Source organism: Carassius carassius, chromosome 39, assembly GCF_963082965.1.
Source record: "Carassius carassius chromosome 39, fCarCar2.1, whole genome shotgun sequence".
NCBI classification, from domain to species: domain Eukaryota; kingdom Metazoa; phylum Chordata; class Actinopteri; order Cypriniformes; family Cyprinidae; genus Carassius; species Carassius carassius.
In genome coordinates, this window is record NC_081793.1 from 18,847,486 (window position 1) to 18,867,698 (window position 20,213).

The 20,213-nt window shown below is 39.8% G+C and overlaps 2 protein-coding genes across 2 annotated transcripts in view; one reads left to right on the plus strand and one right to left on the minus strand.

The window, feature by feature from the left end:
• Positions 1–78: 78 nt before the first annotated feature.
• Positions 79–2,930, plus strand: LOC132121550 (cyclin-dependent kinase 5 activator 1-like). The gene is made up of 2 exons (XM_059531062.1): positions 79–323; positions 1,504–2,930. Exon 2 carries the CDS (start codon positions 1,683–1,685, stop codon positions 2,595–2,597), a length of 915 nt encoding a protein of 304 aa, XP_059387045.1. The 5' UTR covers positions 79–323; positions 1,504–1,682; the 3' UTR covers positions 2,598–2,930.
• Positions 2,931–8,152: 5,222 nt separating this feature from the next.
• The window catches only part of LOC132121549 (unconventional myosin-Id-like), a 91,329-nt gene continuing 79,268 nt past the window's right edge, over positions 8,153–20,213 (minus strand). Inside the window, exon 22 of the mRNA XM_059531061.1 lies at positions 8,153–8,964. Coding sequence (XP_059387044.1) covers positions 8,808–8,964 — 157 coding nt within the window. The 3' untranslated portion in view covers positions 8,153–8,807. The remainder of the gene's footprint in view (positions 8,965–20,213) is intronic.

Consider the following 20,213-nt stretch of genomic DNA (forward strand, 5'->3'; position numbering starts at 1 on the left):
CATCAACCTAAATCCCGTATCTGCTGGTGTGGACCAATAGCACAGCTTCACAGTTCTCAGCATCACCAACCATAGGAGACATCCAGCATCCCCAGACCACTGGAGAGACCTCCGAGAAGACGCGAAGATTGTTTTTATTTTTTAGATTAAAAGCCTAATATTTTATTGGAATCTAGGCTTGCTGACTATCTTAATATTAAATAATTTTCTTTGGGGTGGCTGATTTTGCATCTCCTTGATGCGCAGTTTATCAAGGATAAACCCAGACAGCCATTACTGCGGCTCTTGTTTTGCCAAAGCATCGTGGAGGAGAGCAGATTCCTGTAAGTGAGCTGCATTTCATCAAAGCTTCTGCATCCATAAATGTTATATTTGCTTGATTGCTGGTCATATTTTCAAGGTGTTACAGTACTCAAAAAATAATTGTAAGCTGGCTTAGTTAACATTTATTTTGTTGATTTATCTTTCTTTCTTTATTCTAATTTTGTTGACGTGATGATGAAAATGAGTGTCAATAAATCTCTCGGGCCCATGTAAACATCGCAGAGAGGATCACACATTTTCAGAACCTTGGACAGTGGCTGATATTTTTGAGCAGCGTACATACATTATAGTAGTAAAACAGACGTTGATTGTGTTTTGTGGTTTGTTAAATCATCTACAAACATGCATTGAGTAATGAGAATATTAAATGTCCAATAAATGCCAATTTACAGTGATACGGTGGAATCAGTATTTACAAGAGGGCAGTAAACAGTGCAATCAAATCTGCAATCATGACGATGTCTTTATTTATGTTCATTGCGGGGTTGAGTTTGCTTTGTAATTATATATATATATATTTATATATTCAACATTAAAACAAAACAAAAAAGTAGGGTACTATCGTCACAGATTATCAGTAATATAGTGCCCTAAAACAGTAATACTGCATGCTTGCTTGGGAATTAGGCCTTTTTGTTTTCATTAAAATAATCAATTATTGCAATACATAATATATATATGCAATAAGCAATAATCAATTATTGCTATATATATATATATATATATATATATATATATATATATATATATATATATATTATGTATAGCAATAATTGATTATTTTAATGAAAACAAAAAGGCCTAATTCCCAAGCAAGCATGCAGTATTACTGTTTTAGGGCACTACTACAAGTAGAACCCTTTCTTTATGTTGATTAAAAAAAGACAACAATAAAAAAGGCAACAAAAAGATCAATGTCATGAAAATAAAATGTACGAGTATAAGGCATCTTTTACTCTGAAAAAATACTATATTTTGCACAGTTATAATGCATACATTGTTCATTCTGCAGCATCACCAATCTGTGATGCTAAAATGCTAACAAAATGAAATACACATTTATATTATTGTGATATTAAAAGTTTTATATTAAAATGTATATATAAAAAATGTGCCAGGAAAACACCAATTTGATTTAAAATAATAATATGTATTTATCTATGCTCTTTTGTTTTACAGGCTTTGCCGTGGCAGAGCTCTCATCTATCCAGACTCCATTTTTATTTAAACAGAGCACCAACCTAAATTTGGATGTCTAACACAGATTGAACTAGTCTCAGAAAGCAGTGGGGCTCCAGTCTGGCACCTTCTTTAGCTGACCCCTAACCTTGAGATTCTGAAAACCCACTCCTGGCACCATGGGAACTGTGCTATCTCTTTCACCCAGCTACAGGAAGGCCGCCCTGTTTGAAGATGGCCCGGCCACCGTGGGTCACTACACGGCAGTTCAGAACAGCAAGAACGCCAAAGACAAGAATCTTAAACGGCACCCACTCATCAACGTACTGCCTTGGAAACGAATAGTAGCCGTCTCCACCAAGAAAAAGGGGTCTAAGAAGGTGCAGCCTAATGCCGGCTACCAGAACAATGTTTCTCACCTCAACAATGAGAACCTCAAGAAGTCGCAGTCTTGTGCAAATCTCTCCTCCTTTACACAGGACCAGTCGAGTCCATCAAATCAAGGCTCCAAAAACTCCAACAACACAGCTTCATCGGTCAAGAAGGTGCCTCTTTCCAACTCTAACATTGTTCCCGGGACACCCAAGAGGGTGATAGTCCAAGCCTCCACCAGCGAGCTGCTGCGCTGTTTGGGAGAGTTCCTCTGCCGGAGATGCTATCGACTCAAGCACCTTACTCCCACCGACCCCGTGCTGTGGCTCCGTAGCGTGGATCGTTCTCTGCTGCTGCAGGGCTGGCAGGACCAGGGCTTCATTACTCCAGCCAATGTGGTTTTCGTCTACATGCTCTGCCGTGACGTGGTCTCCTCTGAAGTGGCTACGGAGCATGAGCTGCAGGCCGTGCTGCTGACCTGCCTCTACCTGTCTTACTCTTACATGGGCAATGAGATTTCCTACCCTCTCAAGCCGTTCCTGGTGGAGACCTCCAAGGAGACATTCTGGGACCGCTGCCTGTCCATCATCAACATGATGAGTGCCAAGATGCTGCAGATCAACTCGGATCCTCACTATTTCACCCAGGTCTTTGCAGACCTCAAAAATGAGAGCCAGAAGGAAGAGGAGAGGAGTCGTCTGCTCATTGGCCTGGACCGGTGAGGGGGCTTTAGTTTATGTCTTTGGTGGCACTCTCGTCTGGCATTTTTTAAAGTGATAGTTCACCCAAAAATGAAAATTCTGAGAAATCTATTCACCCTGATGTTTTTCCAAACCTGCATGCCATTCTTTCCTCTGTGGAACACAAAAGAAGAAGACATTTTGAAAAATGTCTCTGTGTATCTTAGTCCAGGATCAATGGGGTCCAACAGGTTGTTTAACTCTCATTGTAGGCTCTTAAAAATAAAGGTTCCAAGTGGGGATTTTAACAGTGATACCATAGAAGAACCATTTTTGGTTCCCTAAAGAACCTTTCAGTTCTTAAAGAACCATTTTTATTAGATGATAGAAAAGAGGGTGAATAAATATGACAACGTTTTTCATTTTTGGGTGAACTGTCCATAGTTCCTACATGGTGGAATAAATAATGAGACATGTTTTAGTGTATTATTCACATTCATACATTTTATAGGAAGCACTGGGTGATGCAAATGTTGTTCTAAAGGAGTAGTGAGTCTTTCAATACCTTTAGCAATGGCAATTTTGGACCTAAATACAAAGAAATGCCAGACATGAGTGGACCAAATGTTCTAAAGAAGTGAATATTTAAAAGCACTGACAGAAAAGACTTCAAAAGGACAAAATGAGACAAAAAGAACCACACAACTTTGAATGCGGACAGGAATCCAGCTGTTGTCAAGCTGACTTCTGGACACTTTGCACCAAGATCCTTACCACCACTGTCAACAGAACTGGAGACTGATTCATAATCAACAGACACTTGTCTGCCTGTGTCCACGGAACTGGACAGTCGCTTAATGCTAAACACCTAGCTGTTGCAAATTCAGTCACAGCCAATTGCAAAAAGGGAAGAGGGGCGTCTGGGGATTATGTTGAGCTTGTTGATGTTCGCAAGCCACAAACAAAGAATAAAGGGAAATGACTCTGAGACCAGCAATGCACAGTGGCTGTTAATATAGATGGTGAAAGGAAAGGTTGTCAGCACATTTGTTAGAAAGACCTACTTTATTTTCATCCATGATATAGAGTTAAACAGATCCTCTCCTGTGCTCTATATCTCTGAAGCTTTTTCATTTTAAAAAAACTGAATTCATCTGAATGCACACACAACCTGGATGATGTAAACTACTTTGAGTTTTTTGTAAGCCGACTGCATATGTGTTTAGGGAATGAAATATAAAAAAAAAAAAAAAAAAAGGAAACTAGTTAAAATATTTTATATTGCTATGCCTGCTTCAATGAGCCATTGTTTTGTCATTTTGTTTTGTACTCAGACTAGTTTCAACAGGGGGCTCTGTACAGAAAAGCCTGTAAATGTATCAAAAACAGTGCCATACCTTTGATGAAAATCATGTAGGTCTAAAAACACACACCAAAGGCCGGAAAACTTTGGAACAGTAAGATTGTCATTAATAACAAGTATCAGAATCGTTATTTATTATTTTCACACACTTGTCTCTTGCATTTAGAGATTTTAGTAATGTTGTAAAAAAAAAAAAAAGCTACAGCTTTTAGATCGATGGCTACCTTTTGGTGGGAATGAAGATAATGGTTAATGCACATTTGCATTTGAATGAATTATTCAAGGCAATAACGTCTGTTAGAGCTTAGTTTAAGACCATTTTCAGATCTGAGAAACACCAAGGTAATTCATCATGGTGACAGACTATTTGTTTCAATCAAAGCTAAATACGTGAAACCCCTTCCTCTGTGAAGTACTGTTGGGATTTTCTACATATCAGCACTGCAAAAGCAATCATGAGTGATTAACCCATGACAACGCAGATGATAACAAGCATCAGGCATTAAACTGGATGAGATGTGCTGTATTTTTGGAGATAGGCAGCGATTTTTGTGACAAATTTACATAGAGGAATTACAAACTGACATTCGCACTGGATCTGGATTGTTAAGGGAAAATGTGTTTTATATGATCCATTTGCCCGCTTTAAAACATCTCAACAGTGCTGAATTGTGCATGCTTTCTTTCAGTAGTTATGTATCTCTTTCTTTATAGTCAAAAAAGAAGAAGAAAAAAAGAATGTTACAGTCATATAAGCAAACATTATTATGTCTCTGTTAATTCATGCAAAAGTCTGTTCTTCTCATGATATGAAATTGGGATGGACGGATTCTGTGTGACTGCTTGCCCTGCTGCATTGCTTCACATGACTGAAGGTCGAGGAAGCCAATAATTTGCCCAGAAACGTGCCAGGAGAGGTTTGGATACAGGACTTGCACTTTTCTTTGAGCTATTTGTCTGAGGAGACCGCAGGGTTTGAGTTGTGGGCGATGAAGCAGGTGAGTTAATTGCCTCCAGCACACAACAATGTGCCATTTTTTTCACTTGCATCACAGAGTAGTTCTTTGAAAAAAAAAAAAAAAGACACTTAAAAATTGATAAGTAAAAGATTAAACTCCTGTCAAACTCTGTATCTCTTGTGTAATTCTTTGTAGAACTGAAAACAGTGTTACAAAAAAGAATTGCATGAGTGTGTGAGCGCAAACGAGTGTATTTGTATGGAAGAGTGTGATGTATGTATGTTGATTTTCTAGGATCAGAGCATGGCCGTGCTTATTAGAAGATAGGACTATTTTATCGGGCTAGAGTTTGACAGGCGGATGGTTACGGATCTGTTACTCTTTTGTTCTTTTAAAAAAGACGAAAATCTGTTGCTGTAACTTTTGCATTTTGTTTCTGCTTATTTTTTTATTTATTTTTGTACTGTGATGACAAATAAACTGATGCACTGATCGTTAAAGATAGACTATAGTGTGGTTGTTTCAGGAAGGTTTCAGCTGACAACGCCTGAAGAACACTATTATTCTCGACTGAACTGTCCAAATTGTACCTAGTCACACCAGGGTGGAGGGCTGTTACATAAGCAGCTTAGCAACATGAAAACTGGCAGTTTACCAGTATAACATTCTTTTTTTTAATTTTATTTAATTTTTTTTTATTATGTAGTCTCACATCATCACAGATCACTTTATTTAGGATAATAGTAGTTTCTTAATAACATGTCCCTATACCCGGTCAACACTAAAACTAACAGATAATTTACAGTAAAAAACATAATATTTGAAAATTTTAACATGCTTAAGAGCAGAGAGGGTGCCAGTAAAATATATATTTATACTTAATATAACGAATAATAAATAAAGTGTATACTTCTTAATTTATGTAAATTAGTTGAAGAAATGAAAAAAAAAGATAAGAAATGCCATGTAAGGACTCGCTGAATCTTTCTGGAATATGTTAATTTACAAATTCACCAAAATTAATTAGTTTTCCAAATATCCACATCAGATGGGACTGTTTAGGATTTACCGATTCACTGGAATGATTTACCGATTCACTGGAATGAATTGGTATGTGAGTGTTACCATTGGTACCAGTGACACTCTGGCGTGCAGCATCGCCACTGATTCATGGTGTGATTTAATGCATTTTAATCCAGTACAGTAATAAAGTATGATAATTCATACATAGGCTAAATATCCATCATGAACTCGAGAGCAAGCATTAAAACAGCAACATGCAATAAACTGTGGCGAACCACGACACCTCAACATTGCTGTCATACACCTCCCAGCGGCAAACAGCTGCTCACCCTGGATTAATAGCAGTATGTGGCAAATCAATTAAATAATTACAGCATATCAATGTGATGGAGCAAATGCCTTGGAAAAGACACTTCAAGGGCATGTTTATTTTCAGGAGCAGATATTTGGTATAGCATTTATTTGATTATTAATACAAAACTAAACTAAACAAAACAGTAAAATGTGTCTATGCAATATAATGATTTAAAAGTGTAGATTTTTTTCCATATAATAATTTTCATTACTAAACGCACAAATGCAGGTTATTGCATTAATATGCACATGAAAAAAGCTCTTCTTAAAGAAACACACTATAAACTGAATTCCCTTTTGATTTGGTCCAAGCAAGTTCAACATCTTTTAAAAATGTAGAACATCATTTTAAAATATATTAATTAAATAACAGAAGTATAAAAGTAGTCACATCGTTTGATCGGATAAGACTAAATCTCTAATATAAACTAAGATGAACATGTATAATTACAACAAAGACCATCAAATTTACCTGGGAACTAGAATTATTCAGCACTTAAAAGGAATCACTGGGGTTCAAGACAAGAAAGAAAGAAAGAAATTATTTTGTATTATATAATAATCATATATCGTATGACTAGCTCTGCCAGAACACTCCACAAAATGGGTTCGATTTTACGCAACGGAACAATCACATAATTCCTTTAATCAAGGTTAAAGCGCATTCACACACTGTCAGTATTTTTCCACTGAAAAAGTCCAGAAAACTGACAATCAGTGTTTGAGTCAAGAAAATAGATCTTTAGAAAATGCTCTAAGTCCATTTATTGCACATCCTTGCTTTTAAGAATTGTTCAGCAGAAACTGGATTAAAGCGTCACTTTATTTTCTTCCTAAAGTACCATGTGTACTTTGTGCATTCTTTTACTGACACACTTTACCAATCCAGGCTAATAGTCAAGAGAGAGTACAGGGACTGAGGAAGAAGATGAGAGAGTTTGCACCCTTTTGTAGCAGACGTGATCTGTGAAGCAAATTGGAGATTATGTGATCAACGGTCACATGTAGCTTGAGGCTCTTTAAAAACACAATGACTGAGCTGCATCACCGATCACTTGGTGAAAGTGATAGTCTGACTGTCTGACTTGGATGGATCAGTAGTCCTGGCCCACAGCTCACTATCAAATGCACTTTCCCCCATTTTAATCACTGGAGCTTAGTAATATTTTTGGCCACCAGAAACGATCCTAATTAACTGATTAAAAAAATATCTCTTGCTAGAAGCCATGAACAAAACAATGAAACAATTATGGAAAAAACGATTTATGCAAACACCTTAGGAATGAAGAACAGCAGTCAGTTTTCAGCTTGGCACTTTCTTTATGAGTTACGAAAGCGTCAAACTGGGTCAGACATCTTGGGAGTTTCCACTCAGAACTCTGTTGATTTTGTTCTATGAATCAATACCGCTCTCTTTCTCTCTTATTTGAACACATTTACACACATAGATGCACAAAGTTTGTAATATAAACACTTTCTGTTTGCAGTGTTAATATTTACAAAATATTAAAATATGACTAGATAAAACTAGCTGACAGAAGCAAAAATGGACCCTAATGGAACAAATGCATTTTTGGCTCATGTAAAATGGCGACACCTTTAAACAAGGTCTTTGTAAACATGAGAGAGCTTCTTTTCAATAGCTTTATCATCACAGAAGTGCTTGAAATTATTTTTGGCTATAGTGATAGTGAGTGAAGGACTAAAGGGACCACTTTTGGTGGCAGGGTCTATTATTTATAAAATGGAAATAGAAAATAACTTTTCACCTCCAGCTCTGTGATTCTACTCCAAGATCAGGAAATATGTGTATAAATGACAGCTCTCGTCCTACCTACATTATATATATATATATATATATATATATATATATATATATATATATATATATATATATATAGAGTGCATACAGTACATTATATAAGCTATATCCATTATGACAGTTTCTGTATACATTATGTGTTATAAATGACCAGCTATATGCAGAAAAAGAGAATGGTTTAAATTACGAGAGAGTTTAACACTCCTCTCTGAGCAGTTAATGAGTTTAAGGATATGATGAACACATCCTGCTCAAGAACATCTGATCAAATTCAGCAGCAATCGCAGGACTCCTTATGATCTGTGCAATATATCGAGACCCAAGCAGAGCTATTCTTCATCCCATATGAAGCAATGATCAAAAACCAACTAATCCCCCTTTGAATGAAAAACCTCAAAACACAACTTAGATACTTTCACATCTTGTGTATCCCGTTTCTCATAAATATTACATTTATGATTGCCTTTTATTTGGTTGTAATGTTTAATAAATAAACAGTGCAGAGTTTGGTAAATCTTTTTTGAGGGTATATATCGCTAACTCCTTGTCATCTTGAAAAAAAAATTAACTGAAGTTTGGAATTTAGGGACAAACTTTTTTCTAAATTAAATATTCTTCCTTTGTATGGCTTCTTTTCTATGGTTCAACTCAAAAGTTTGTAGTATCTGAACAAAACAGATACTCTGCTGTCAATGTCCTTTTAAAGGAGTTGTTCTGGGATCCGTGGTCCTCTAGTTGCCTTGCACTGAGAGAACGTATCCCGATCGGCTCTTGGTGAAGTCTGGCTGTGATTGGTTGATCTTGGTTTCCACAACAACAGTGCACTTCCTTCCATTCATACTGCAGTGGATGGGGCTGACAATGTTCACCTGTAGCTTCCTCTTCTCACTAGAAACAGAGAAAGAGAGAGAGAGAGAGTGTCAATGAAATATTCCATATGCTCTTGTTTTTGTTCTGAGAGTTCTGTGTGCTTGTCGCATCTGGTTGGTTGGTTCTAGGTCGATGGGCATTTTACAGCAGACTGTCTCACTGAGGGGATCAATGAAGCACATCAGTAATTGGCTGAGAGAGAGCGGCTGTGTTTTTAGAGAGGGGTAAATGGAAAGTAAAAGTTCAGCTGCATCACACACACTCTGCAGTTGAAGTCAATAGATCCAACCACTAAAAGCCTTGTTACTAGCAAACCTATTAGCTCCATTTATGCATATATATCCTCACATTATATCAGAAAGCTGTTCTGATAAAGCCATTATGAACATGAAATTATATTATAATATTCTGGGTTCAGTATTTCACATTAGGCTCATTTGACACTTAAAGCATTGAGTTACCACAAAGATGATTTTCCACTTGTCTCGTTTTCTTAAAAAGCAAAAAATCTGATTTACAATGAGGTCATATTTACTGTTGCTCTGAAAAAAATTGTATGTGAAATCCAGTCATATCAAAAGGAATGTGCAATCAGTAGTTAAGTTGTAGTTAAAAAACTTCTAGGTGTCTAACTATCTTTTAAGAAAATTAGATACAAATTGAAATACATTTGTCACAAATGCTGTTGATTGACTTCAATGTAATGAAACCAGAACATCGTTTATACATTTTCATGAAGAATCCCATCTTCCCAAACGTGTTTGTCTGCTCATTGAATATTGAAAACATTATTAAAGATTGTATGTGTTAATTTAATTATAGTAGAACCATAAGAACTAAATTTTTTGAATCAGAAGTCTGATTTGGAAGAGTGACCTTCACCAGGCAGCTTTTGTAAGAAATGGTGCAGATGATAAACCCCCCATTAAAAAGCTCTGGCTCCATAAGTTACTGTACCAGCAGGTCGCTGCACCAGACGTTTCTATGGCAACCCAATGAACCCATCATGTGGTAGGGCTGCTCCAGTCAGCCAACAGACTGTCTCAACCAGCATCCATCTCTCTCATCATTCACAATCATTTCAAAGGGTTGGAAAACCCCCAATTTTTTTTTTTGTCAGTGCATATAGTATACAGTTCCTTCAACTTCCTGTTGAGGCAGGAATGAAAGGTTAGTCGATTAATTGCTTGAGGTGTAGTTGATTTTTAGCAGCAGGGAATGGCATGAAAACTGTAGATTTATCCATACTGAAAGTCTCTCTGTGAGCACGACTCTCTCACACAGTGCTGGGGAGCAGACAGCTCTGCATGGCGCACTGAAAATCAATTCTTTCCAGCCCTCATCTCCCCTGTGCCTGTGCCCTTCACGCCAACTGACTCTCCACCTTTGAGGCCTGCTCTGCTACCCAGAATAGAAGGAGTATAAAGGGAAGGTAAAGGGGGAGGGGAAGTGAGCACTCAGGAGATGAGGAGGTAAATACCACGGAAGTCCAGTTGTCTAGTGTCAGACAGCTTCACGACTGTGTCATATATCTGTATATTCTCACACATTATTGTGCGATTCATCAGTTAGGGGAAATTTTCTAGGATAAATTAAATAAGAATGCACCTTTATGAAGACTATTTTAGATGTTCATAGCTGTAAAACGACACAAACAGACACTAACTTAAAAATGCATGAATATCATTGCATTACACAACATTTCAAACCAATTTAAACATTTATTTTAAATAACGTTAATTTCAAACATTTATTTTAAATAACGATTCGACAAACATGCTTTCCAAGAAAATATTGCACAAAAATAAGGGTTATATTTAGAAAATATTTAATTTAAAACAAATTGTATATATAGATCAAACCTTTTTTAAGTAAAATAAATACATATTTAGCACATGAAGTCCCTAAAATTGAAATTAAATAGTTTTATTTTTTCTTAAAATATATTTAGATTTTTAATTATTTAATTAATTATTAGCTTTTCATCAACAAGTTTAATTTAATGCAATCAACTTCATAAAATTTAAAGCATGATTTATGCATCCAAATATATTGATGAAAGTCACAGATGCAACTGAGGTTCAGAGAGCTGTTAGCAGTCTCTTATGATCACTATTCTGCATCTGTATTCATCTGCAAAGCAATTTGGCTGTAGCAGATTTAGTGGGTCGAGGAAAGAGGGAAAATGGGAGAGAAGGGAGAGAAGAATGAATGTGTGTCTGCAACATAGTCACACCCCTCCTCCCAAAATAACAGATGTACCCTTGGGATAATTGGTCTTTACATCCTCAAAAAGAAAAAAGAAAGAAAAAGTATTATGCTTGCTGCGCATTGGAGAGAAGAGAGACAGCATCCCAGCATCCTTTGCTTCATATGCCCCACCCCAGTAATCTGACTGCACCGTCTTCCTCACATGGTGTTACCACACTTCATGTGTGCAGGTCTCTCACCTTTACTCTCTCTCTCTCTCACACACACACACACACACACACACACACACTTCCTCAGGCTGGAAGCACTTTTTTGAGGTTGCTTTTTTTAAGTCATATCCTACAGTATAGAGGGATTAGAAAAGAGAGCGCAGATTGTGATGGTGGAAATTATTTTTTACCATGATCCCTTAATTAAAAATATAGACTTCAACAAATAAAATAATACCTCATTGATTAATTAATCCACAGTTCAACTTTGCTACATTTGATTTTCATCGGCATTTAGTTCATTTTCAATGCATGTAATCTACTAAAAGGAGCATGACGTTAATTGAAGCACCAGGACTGATGATGAATAAGCCAGGAAGACAGATTACTATAGGAAATATAATTATTCAGCTTCCTCAAAGCTGTCTGTGCAGTAAAGCCCGCCCTCTAAAACTACTATTTCTCAAACCCAAGCAGAAGCTTTAGCTTCTAATATGTAATCAGATCAGTGGCAGGGCTTCACTTCCTCTGCTCTTTTTCACAATTTTAAAGAGCTGTTAAGGAGGAGATTACAAAGTAGGTCATTTAGAAGCACTGAGAGAAAAGGCTTAGCAAGAAAAAATATTGATCAAAGCTGGAGCTCTTCTCAGAGAACAGCAGGCATGGATACGGAAGAGGAGAATGAGTGAGGAGAAAAAGACTGAGGGATGAGCAAGCAAATGAAGATGAGAGTGCAATAGAGGAAACATGGAAAACAGAGAGGCCAGGCCTGCAGGGAAAAACTGTAAAAACCTTTTGAAAGGTCATCAAAAAAATGTGGTAAAGTCTAAATTAACTGGTTTCACTGAAATAGGAAATGAAATATTATTGAATCCTTTTATGCATGAATTTTAAATTATAAATAATATATTTTTTAATAATGTTTAATCATAAAAGTTGTAAAATTCAGAATATCATCGACAATATTTTTTTTTGACAAAGGATATTTTAAGATGATCGTAATATTAACAACACAAAGTAAAATGTATAAATTATATATTATTATATTTAAATAAGAAATAATAAAAAAAGGAAGCCAACCTCTTGGATATACATGTAACAGGGCTGTTCTAGGTGGGGATTGAACCCGGGTCTGTTGGGCCCAAAGTCACTGAGTTAATGGATTGAGCTAACTCCCCACTAAATGAATCCAAGAGCAGGGATGATCAAATGGCCAGGAGTCGTGGGTCTTCAACAAGACAAAGCTTTACTAATAAAAGGTGCAACAAAACAAGAGAAGCCGTGCTTCCAAAAAAACAGTACAAAGAAAAAATAGACACAAGGGTCCAAAGACTTAAACTTAATCTTTAACAGACTTAGCTTGCAACAGGTAAGGCTCAAGACTGAACAATAAGGCATGGCACAAACACACTTAAATAGGGCAAGACACAGGTGTGATGCATCAGGCATAATGAGTGGTAGTGTTCAGCAGGAATCTGGTGAGGGTCGCCACCTGCCGACCAGGAGGAAAATAGCAGTCCAGTTAAGGATTCCTTACATGAATCCCCCTTCTAAGAACGGCTCCTGACGTTCACTTGGTGGAGTCTTTGGGTGCGACGAAAATCCGTAATGAGCGTAGGGTCCAGAATGTCTCGAGCAGGCACCCATGAGCGCTCCTCTGGGCCGTAACCCTCCCAGTCGACCAAATACTGTACTTTTCCTCGTACCTGACGATAATCCACCAACCTGCGCACAGTGTAAGCTGGTTGTCCATCGACAATACGGGCAGCTGGGGCAGTCTTGTGAGCTGGGGACAGAGAAGAACAAACAACAGGCTTTAGCCGAGAGACATGAAACGTTGGGTGAATCCTCATGGACCTGGGCAGCTGTAGGCGGTAAGCTACTGGATTTATCTTCCTGAGGATCTTAAAAGGACCAATATAACGTGGCGCCAGTTTGCGAGATTCCACCCGCAGAGGCAAATCTCTGGTTGCAAGCCACACCCTCTGACCTGGACGAAGCACTGGTCCCAACCTCCGATGCCTGTTCGCCTGCCTCCGCTGTTGTTGAGTGGCCTTCAGTAAAGCTGCCCGGGCCTTCTTCCAAGCCTGTTGACAACGGCGAACTAGTTGAGCAGCAGCAGGAACACATACCTCTGGCTCCTGCCCAGGGAACAAAATGGGAGGGAAACCGTACTGGCACTCAAAAGGGGACATGCCTAAGGAAGAATGGTAGAGAGTATTATGTGCAAACTCTGCCCAGATTAATCGAGAGCTCCAAGTGGTCTGATTGTCTGCTGCCAAACATCTCAAAGTCTTCTCTATCTCCTGATTCACCCTCTCTGTCTGCCCATTAGACTGGGGGTGAAAACCAGATGACAGACTGATGTCAGATCCAATGAGACGGCCAAAAGCCTTCCAGAACCGGGAGGTGAACTGGGAACCTCTATCGGAGACAATATCCTGGGGGAAGCCATGAATCCTGAACACATGCTGCATTAGGAGCTCTGCTGTCTGGCTAGCTGTGGGAAGTTTGGGCAATGGCAGGAGGTGACAGGCTTTAGAAAATCTATCCACCACCACAAGAATGACAGTATTACCTTGGGATTCAGGCAGACCTGTGACATAGTCCAGAGATATGTGCAACCAAGGATGTTCAGGGATAGGTAGAGGATGCAGTAGTCCTTGAGGGCGGGTTCTGAGCTCCTTGTTCTGGGCACACACCGTGCAAGCGGCGACAAAATCACGGACGTCCCTTTGCAACTTTGGCCACCAAAATCTCCTCTGGATGAGCTTGCAAGTTCTAGAGGACCCAGGATGACCAGAGGGGAGGGATGCATGTGCCCACTGCAACACATCAGAACGTAGGCGGTTAGGGACAAAAAGAAGGCCTGGTGGGCCATTACCTGGATCTGACTGATGCCGTTGGGCCTTCTTAATGGCAGCCTCAATTCCCCACTGGATAGCTGCTATTATCTTGGTGGTGGGAAGGATGGGTTCTGGTCTGGCCTCCTCTTCTGGGGAGTCAAACTGCCTCGAAAGTGCATCTGGTTTTGAATTCTTGGAACCTGGGCGGTAAGAAAGAACAAAGTCAAACCGGTTAAAAAACAGTGCCCAGCGTGCTTGGCGGGAATTCAGTCTCTTGGCCTCCCGAATGTAGGTTAGGTTTCTGTGGTCGGTCCAGATGAGGAATGGGTGCTTGGCCCCTTCCAACCAATGCCTCCACTCCTCCAATGCCACCTTTACTGCCAACAGCTCTCGGTTTCCAATATCATAATTCTCTGCTGCAGTAAGTCGTCGAGACAGATAGGCGCATGGGTGAAGCCTGTTGTCGACCCTGGCTCTCTGGGACAAGACTGCCCCTACCCCTACATCAGAAGCGTCAACCTCCACCACAAAGGGCAACTCTGGGTCTGGAAGGGTTAAGATAGGGGCAGATGTAAAGAGTCTGTTCAGCTTGTTAAAAGCTTGATTGGCCTTCTCAGTCCACATGAATGATCGGGCAGACTTCTTGGTGAGTGTGGAGAGAGGTTCTGCCACAGAGCTGAAGTTTCTAATAAATCTTCAATAAAAGTTTGCAAACCCAAGAAAACGTTGTACCTGCTTCACGGAATTAGGTTGAGGCCATTCCTGCACTGCTCGCACCTTGCCAGGATCCATCTGGATGTTGTCCTTGGAAATGATAAAGCCAAGAAATGGGGTTGAAGACACATGAAATTCACTCTTTTCCAACTTGACGAAGAGGCTGTGTTGAAGTAACTGGGACAGGACCTGTCGAACATGTTGAATATGTTCTTGATAGTTGCGTGAGAAAATAAGGATATCGTCAAGGTATACAAAAACGATCATTAATCAGCGCCTGGAAGACAGCTGGGGCATTGACCAGGCCAAAGGGCATTACCCTGTACTCATAGTGGCCCGTCGGGGTGTTGAAAGCAGTCTTCCACTCGTCCCCTTCTCGAATCCTGACCAGATGGTAGGCATTTCGGAGATCTAATTTAGTGAATATGGTGGCACCTTGCAGGATCTCAAATGCAGAGGTCATCAGGGGCAGGGGGTAGTGATTCTTAATGGTGATGCGGTTGAGACCCCTGTAGTCGATGCAAGGCCTGAGGTCACCATCCTTCTTCTCAACAAAGAAAAACCCCGCTCCAGCAGGTAGGGTTGAAGTACGAATAAAACCATTATCCAAGGCTTCCTTGAGGTACTTTTCCATGGCGGTCCTCTCAGGGGCAGAGAGACAGTAAAGCCTACCCCGCGGTGGGCATGCTCCAGGAACCAAGTCTATGACACAGTCATATGGTCTGTGGGGGGGAAGGGAGGTGGCTCGGGACTTGCTGAAGACTTCCTTGAGGTCAGCATACTCTGGAGGAACTCTGGACAGATCAGGGAGACACACAGGAGGCATAATACTCTGGGTCTTCGAAATGGGAAGCTGTAGTGCATCCGTGGCCTGGGGAACTTGAGGCGACTCAGGGTGAAATGCTGGGCACTTCGCGGTGGCAGGTTTAAACTGAGATACAGGTAGCTCTTGAGTATCAGACCTGTCTGGATTGAGAGTGGCAGGGCACCTGGATAGTGTCGACATTGGCTCTGGGTATACCTCCAGTTTCTCAGTAGAACGGCAAAAAGAAAGAGCAGAAACACAATAGTTAGTTCCCCAACCTTTAACTACGCCTCTAGACCAGTCAATATTTGGGTTGTGACAAGTTAGCCATGGAAATCCAATAACTAAGGGGAGTTCAGGTAACTGGATAAGAAAAAAACTGTATTAGTTCCTTGTGACCCCCGACTTCAAATTGAATAAACCCCAGCGGTCTGCCGTCGAGAGCTGTGATGGTTAGAGGCTTTTGGAGGAGCATGGAAGGAATGCCCAAACGTCTAGCTACATCAAGGTCCAAAAAGTTCCCAGCAGCCCCAGAGTCGATGAAAGCACCAAGCTGGTGATTCTGGTTGTTGTGGAAGATGGTGGCTTGGATAGTAACTCCAGAGGTTGTAGGATGAGGGAAGATATCTACTCTCGTTCCAGTTCCCCCTTTCCTGGAAGAGAACTGGCTTTTCCCGACAATTCAGGACAGTTGGAGCGGAAATGGCCAGACTTTCCACAGTACAGACAGCGTCGCTCCCTCATCCGTCGATCCCTTTCTGTCTGGGTTAATCTGGTTCGACCCAGCTGCATGGGTTCCTCCAGATCACTGGGTTTCCCGAGTGGTTCAAAAGTATTGGAAAATTCCTGAGGACGATACACACTGGTCTCCCGACATCGTTCCTGTTGTCGTTCTCGGAGACGATGATCTATTCGGATAGCCACCTCAATTAAAGATTCCAAATCCGGAGAAGGGTCTCTAAAAGCCAACTCATCCTTAAGTTCCGGAGACAAGGCCTGGTGGAATGTGGCCCTTAAAGCTCGCTGGTCCCAGCCACTCTCTGAAGCTAGGGTACGAAACTCAATGGCAAACTCCGCCACGCTTCGAGTGCCTTGAGAGAGTCGAAGCAAACGGTAGTCCACATCACCTGTGCTGGCTGGATGGTGGAAGACTTTCTTCATTTCAGCAATGAAGCTGCCACTGTTTGCAGTGAGTGGTCCCTGTTGGTCCCACAAAGATGAGGCCCAGTCTAAAGCCTTGCCAGTAAGAAGGGTAATGATGTAAGCAACTTTGCTACTCTCTGTGGGGAAGCTGCCAGGTTGTAACTGAAATACTAGGGTGCATTGAGTGACGAACCCACGACACTTCTCGGGACTGCCATCAAATCGTTCTGGTGCTGGTAATTTGGGTTCTGACAGGGCGGCTACCACTGCTTGAGAAGGATTACCATGTGACAGCTGAGGCTCTTGTGACAAAGAGGCTGGAGCCTGAAGATTTAATTGATGAAGAATCTCGGTAAGGATCTGCTCATGTTGCTGAATGGCAGCAGCTTGCCCTGATATGGCAGACAGAATACGATCCACATTAGATGGTGGTGGACTCTCCTCCGCTGGATTCATGTCTTCTGGTTCAGTCTTGCTGTAACGGGGCTGTTCTAGGTGGGGATTGAACCCGGGTCTGTTGGGTCCAAAGTCACTGAGTTAATGGATTGAGCTAACTCCCCACTAAATGAATCCAAGAGCAGGGATGATCAAATGGCCAGGATTCGTGGGTCTTCAACAAGACAAAGCTTTACTAATAAAAGGTGCAACAAAACAAGAGAAGCCGTGCTTCCAAAAAACAGTACAAAGAAAAATAGACACAAGGGTCCAAAGACTTAAACTTAAACTTTAATAGACTTAGCTTGCAACAGGTAACATAGGCTCAAGACTGAACAATAAGGCATGGCACAAACACACTTAAATAGGGCAAGACACAGGTGTGATGCATCAGGCATAATGAGTGGTAGTGTTCAGCAGGAATCTGGTGAGGGTCGCCACCTGCCGACCAGGAGGAAAATAGCAGTCCAGTTAAGGATTCCTTACAATACAGTACTATGGCTAATGGTCAAAGGTCAAATCAATCATGATGGTTTGAATATATTGCAGTCTGACTGGTTAAAACATATTTTAAAAGGCATCAAATAGTTAATTTAACTGAATCAGAATGATTCTAATATGCAAGTGATTTTTAAAGGTTCAGATCAGATCAATGAAGCTGCTCCATACTTCCTATGGAATATCTGCATGTTTTCAAGGTTAAGAGACATCTGCAGGTCTGCTCCTTGACTAAAGACAGACACCTGTGTTCTCGTCAAGTTACCAGGAACTGAATTTACCCGCAGCAGTAATATTTAGGTAGTATGTTTGCAGACACACTTCCTCGTGAGGGTTCACAGGGATCAAAGTGGACCAGAGATTACTTGTGCTGAAGGTTTAGAATACATCATAGCTTTAATAGAATTTATTGTGATGAACAGCAGGAGTGTAGGGTGCAGACTTAATAATTTTGACATCTTCCAGGCTTTCTCTGCGAAGGGCGTGATAAACCATTGATAGACATACACTAGACAATCTGTTCCTCAGTGGTCACAATACAATGGGACAGATGCCCCATTAAAAACCAGCACACTTTATACATCCATCACTCATTGTTATCTGCCCTGTTGCCTACTGAGGAGACAATGTCACTTCCTGAAAGAATCCCCACTGGAGCTGCACAAGAAAAATTTTATTTTTGGGGGACAATACTTTAAAAAAGTCTGGGTCAATTTCTGGTAACTTAAAATCAAATAAAGATAATTCTGTATTGAGACACTTTTTAAAAATGGATATGTTGACATTATATGATGTCTAATAGGAGAAAATCAGATTTCTGAGATTTCTGAGTATAACCAGGACAGCCTAGCACTTCATTTTCAGCAAAAGGCTGTTACTGAAGTCAAGCATGACTTGCCAAACCTCCAGATAATGTCTAAATACCCATAAAGCTCCTTACTGTCATTCATTACCGTCTGAACAGCAAAGCACAGAGCAGAGCCTCAGCAGAAGATCACTGCAGGAGGGTTTGTGTATGTAACAACTGAAATAGTTTGAGTAATAAAAGACCAGAGATGAAGAGAGAGAGGATAGACTGGGGGTATAAAAGAGCAAAATGGAGAGTGAGGATGAAGATGCTATGACTGATTTCAGATGCTTTTTTGTATTGTATGCATTTAGCAGACGCTTTTATCCAAAGCAACTTACAGTGCATTCAGGCTTTTAACCTAACGTGCTCCCTGGGAAACGAACCCACAACCTTTTGCGCTGCTAACACAATGCTCTACCACTGAGCCACAGGAACACTGTTTTTCTAACTACAAACCCAAATGATTCACTAAAAAAATTCACCATTCACCATTCAAACATCTGGGGTCAATATAAGGTTTATGAAAACCTTATACCCTTATAGAAAACCTTATAGAAACCTTATAGAAAACCTTAGTCCCTTATACTCACCAAGGTTGCATTTATTTGATCAAAAATACAATGAAAACAGTAATATGATGCATCACTACTACAAACAGTAAAAATGTGAAATAATATTAATATTTAAACATTTTAATTTATTTTATTTAGTTACATGATCCTTCAGAAATCAATGTACAATGCTGATTTGACCCTCAATAAACATATCAAGTATATCATATTAAAAATAATAATAATTAAAGGGTTAGTTCACCCAGATAGCAAAATTATGTCATTAATAACTTACCCTCGGGTTATTCCAAACCCATAAGACCTCCGTTTATCTTTGGAACACAGTTTAAGATATTTTAGATTTAGTCAGAGAGCTCTCAGTCCCTCCATTGAAGCTGTGTGTACGGTATACTGTCCATGTCCAGAAAGGTAAGAAAAGCATCATCAAATTAGTCCATGTGACATCAGAGGGTCAGTTACATCGAACGATTCGTTCGCGAACCGGATATCCAGACTGCTTTGTTTTGAACTCTCTCTCACAACAGACATGGAAGAGAAGACAATGCTGAATAAAGTCGTCGTTTTTGCTATTTTTGGACCAAAATGTATTTTCGATGCTTCAAAAAATTCTAACTGACCCTCTGATGTCACATGGACTACTTTGATGATGTTTTTCTTACCTTTCTGGACATGGACAGTATACCATACACACAGCTTCAATTGAGGGACTAAGAGCTCTCGGACTAAATCTAAAATATCTTAAACTGTGTTCCGAAGATAAATGGAGGTCTTACAGGTTTGGAACAACATGAGAGTAAGTTATTAATGGCATAATTTTGCTATCTGGGTGACTAAGTATTTTTTTATAAATATAAAGTTGAAAAAAAAAAAGCAGAGCATGTTAATGAGTAAGAGAACAGGAGCGCCAGTATCAGTATATACTATATATATATATATATTTATATATTATATTTACACCTAAATTTGAAATAGTAGCAAAATGGT

What these genes read in the sequence shown, in the direction of transcription:
- LOC132121550 (XM_059531062.1), top strand. Translation starts at nt 1,683, where the DNA reads ATGGGAACTGTGCTATCTCTTTCACCCAGCTACAGGAAGGCCGCCCTG.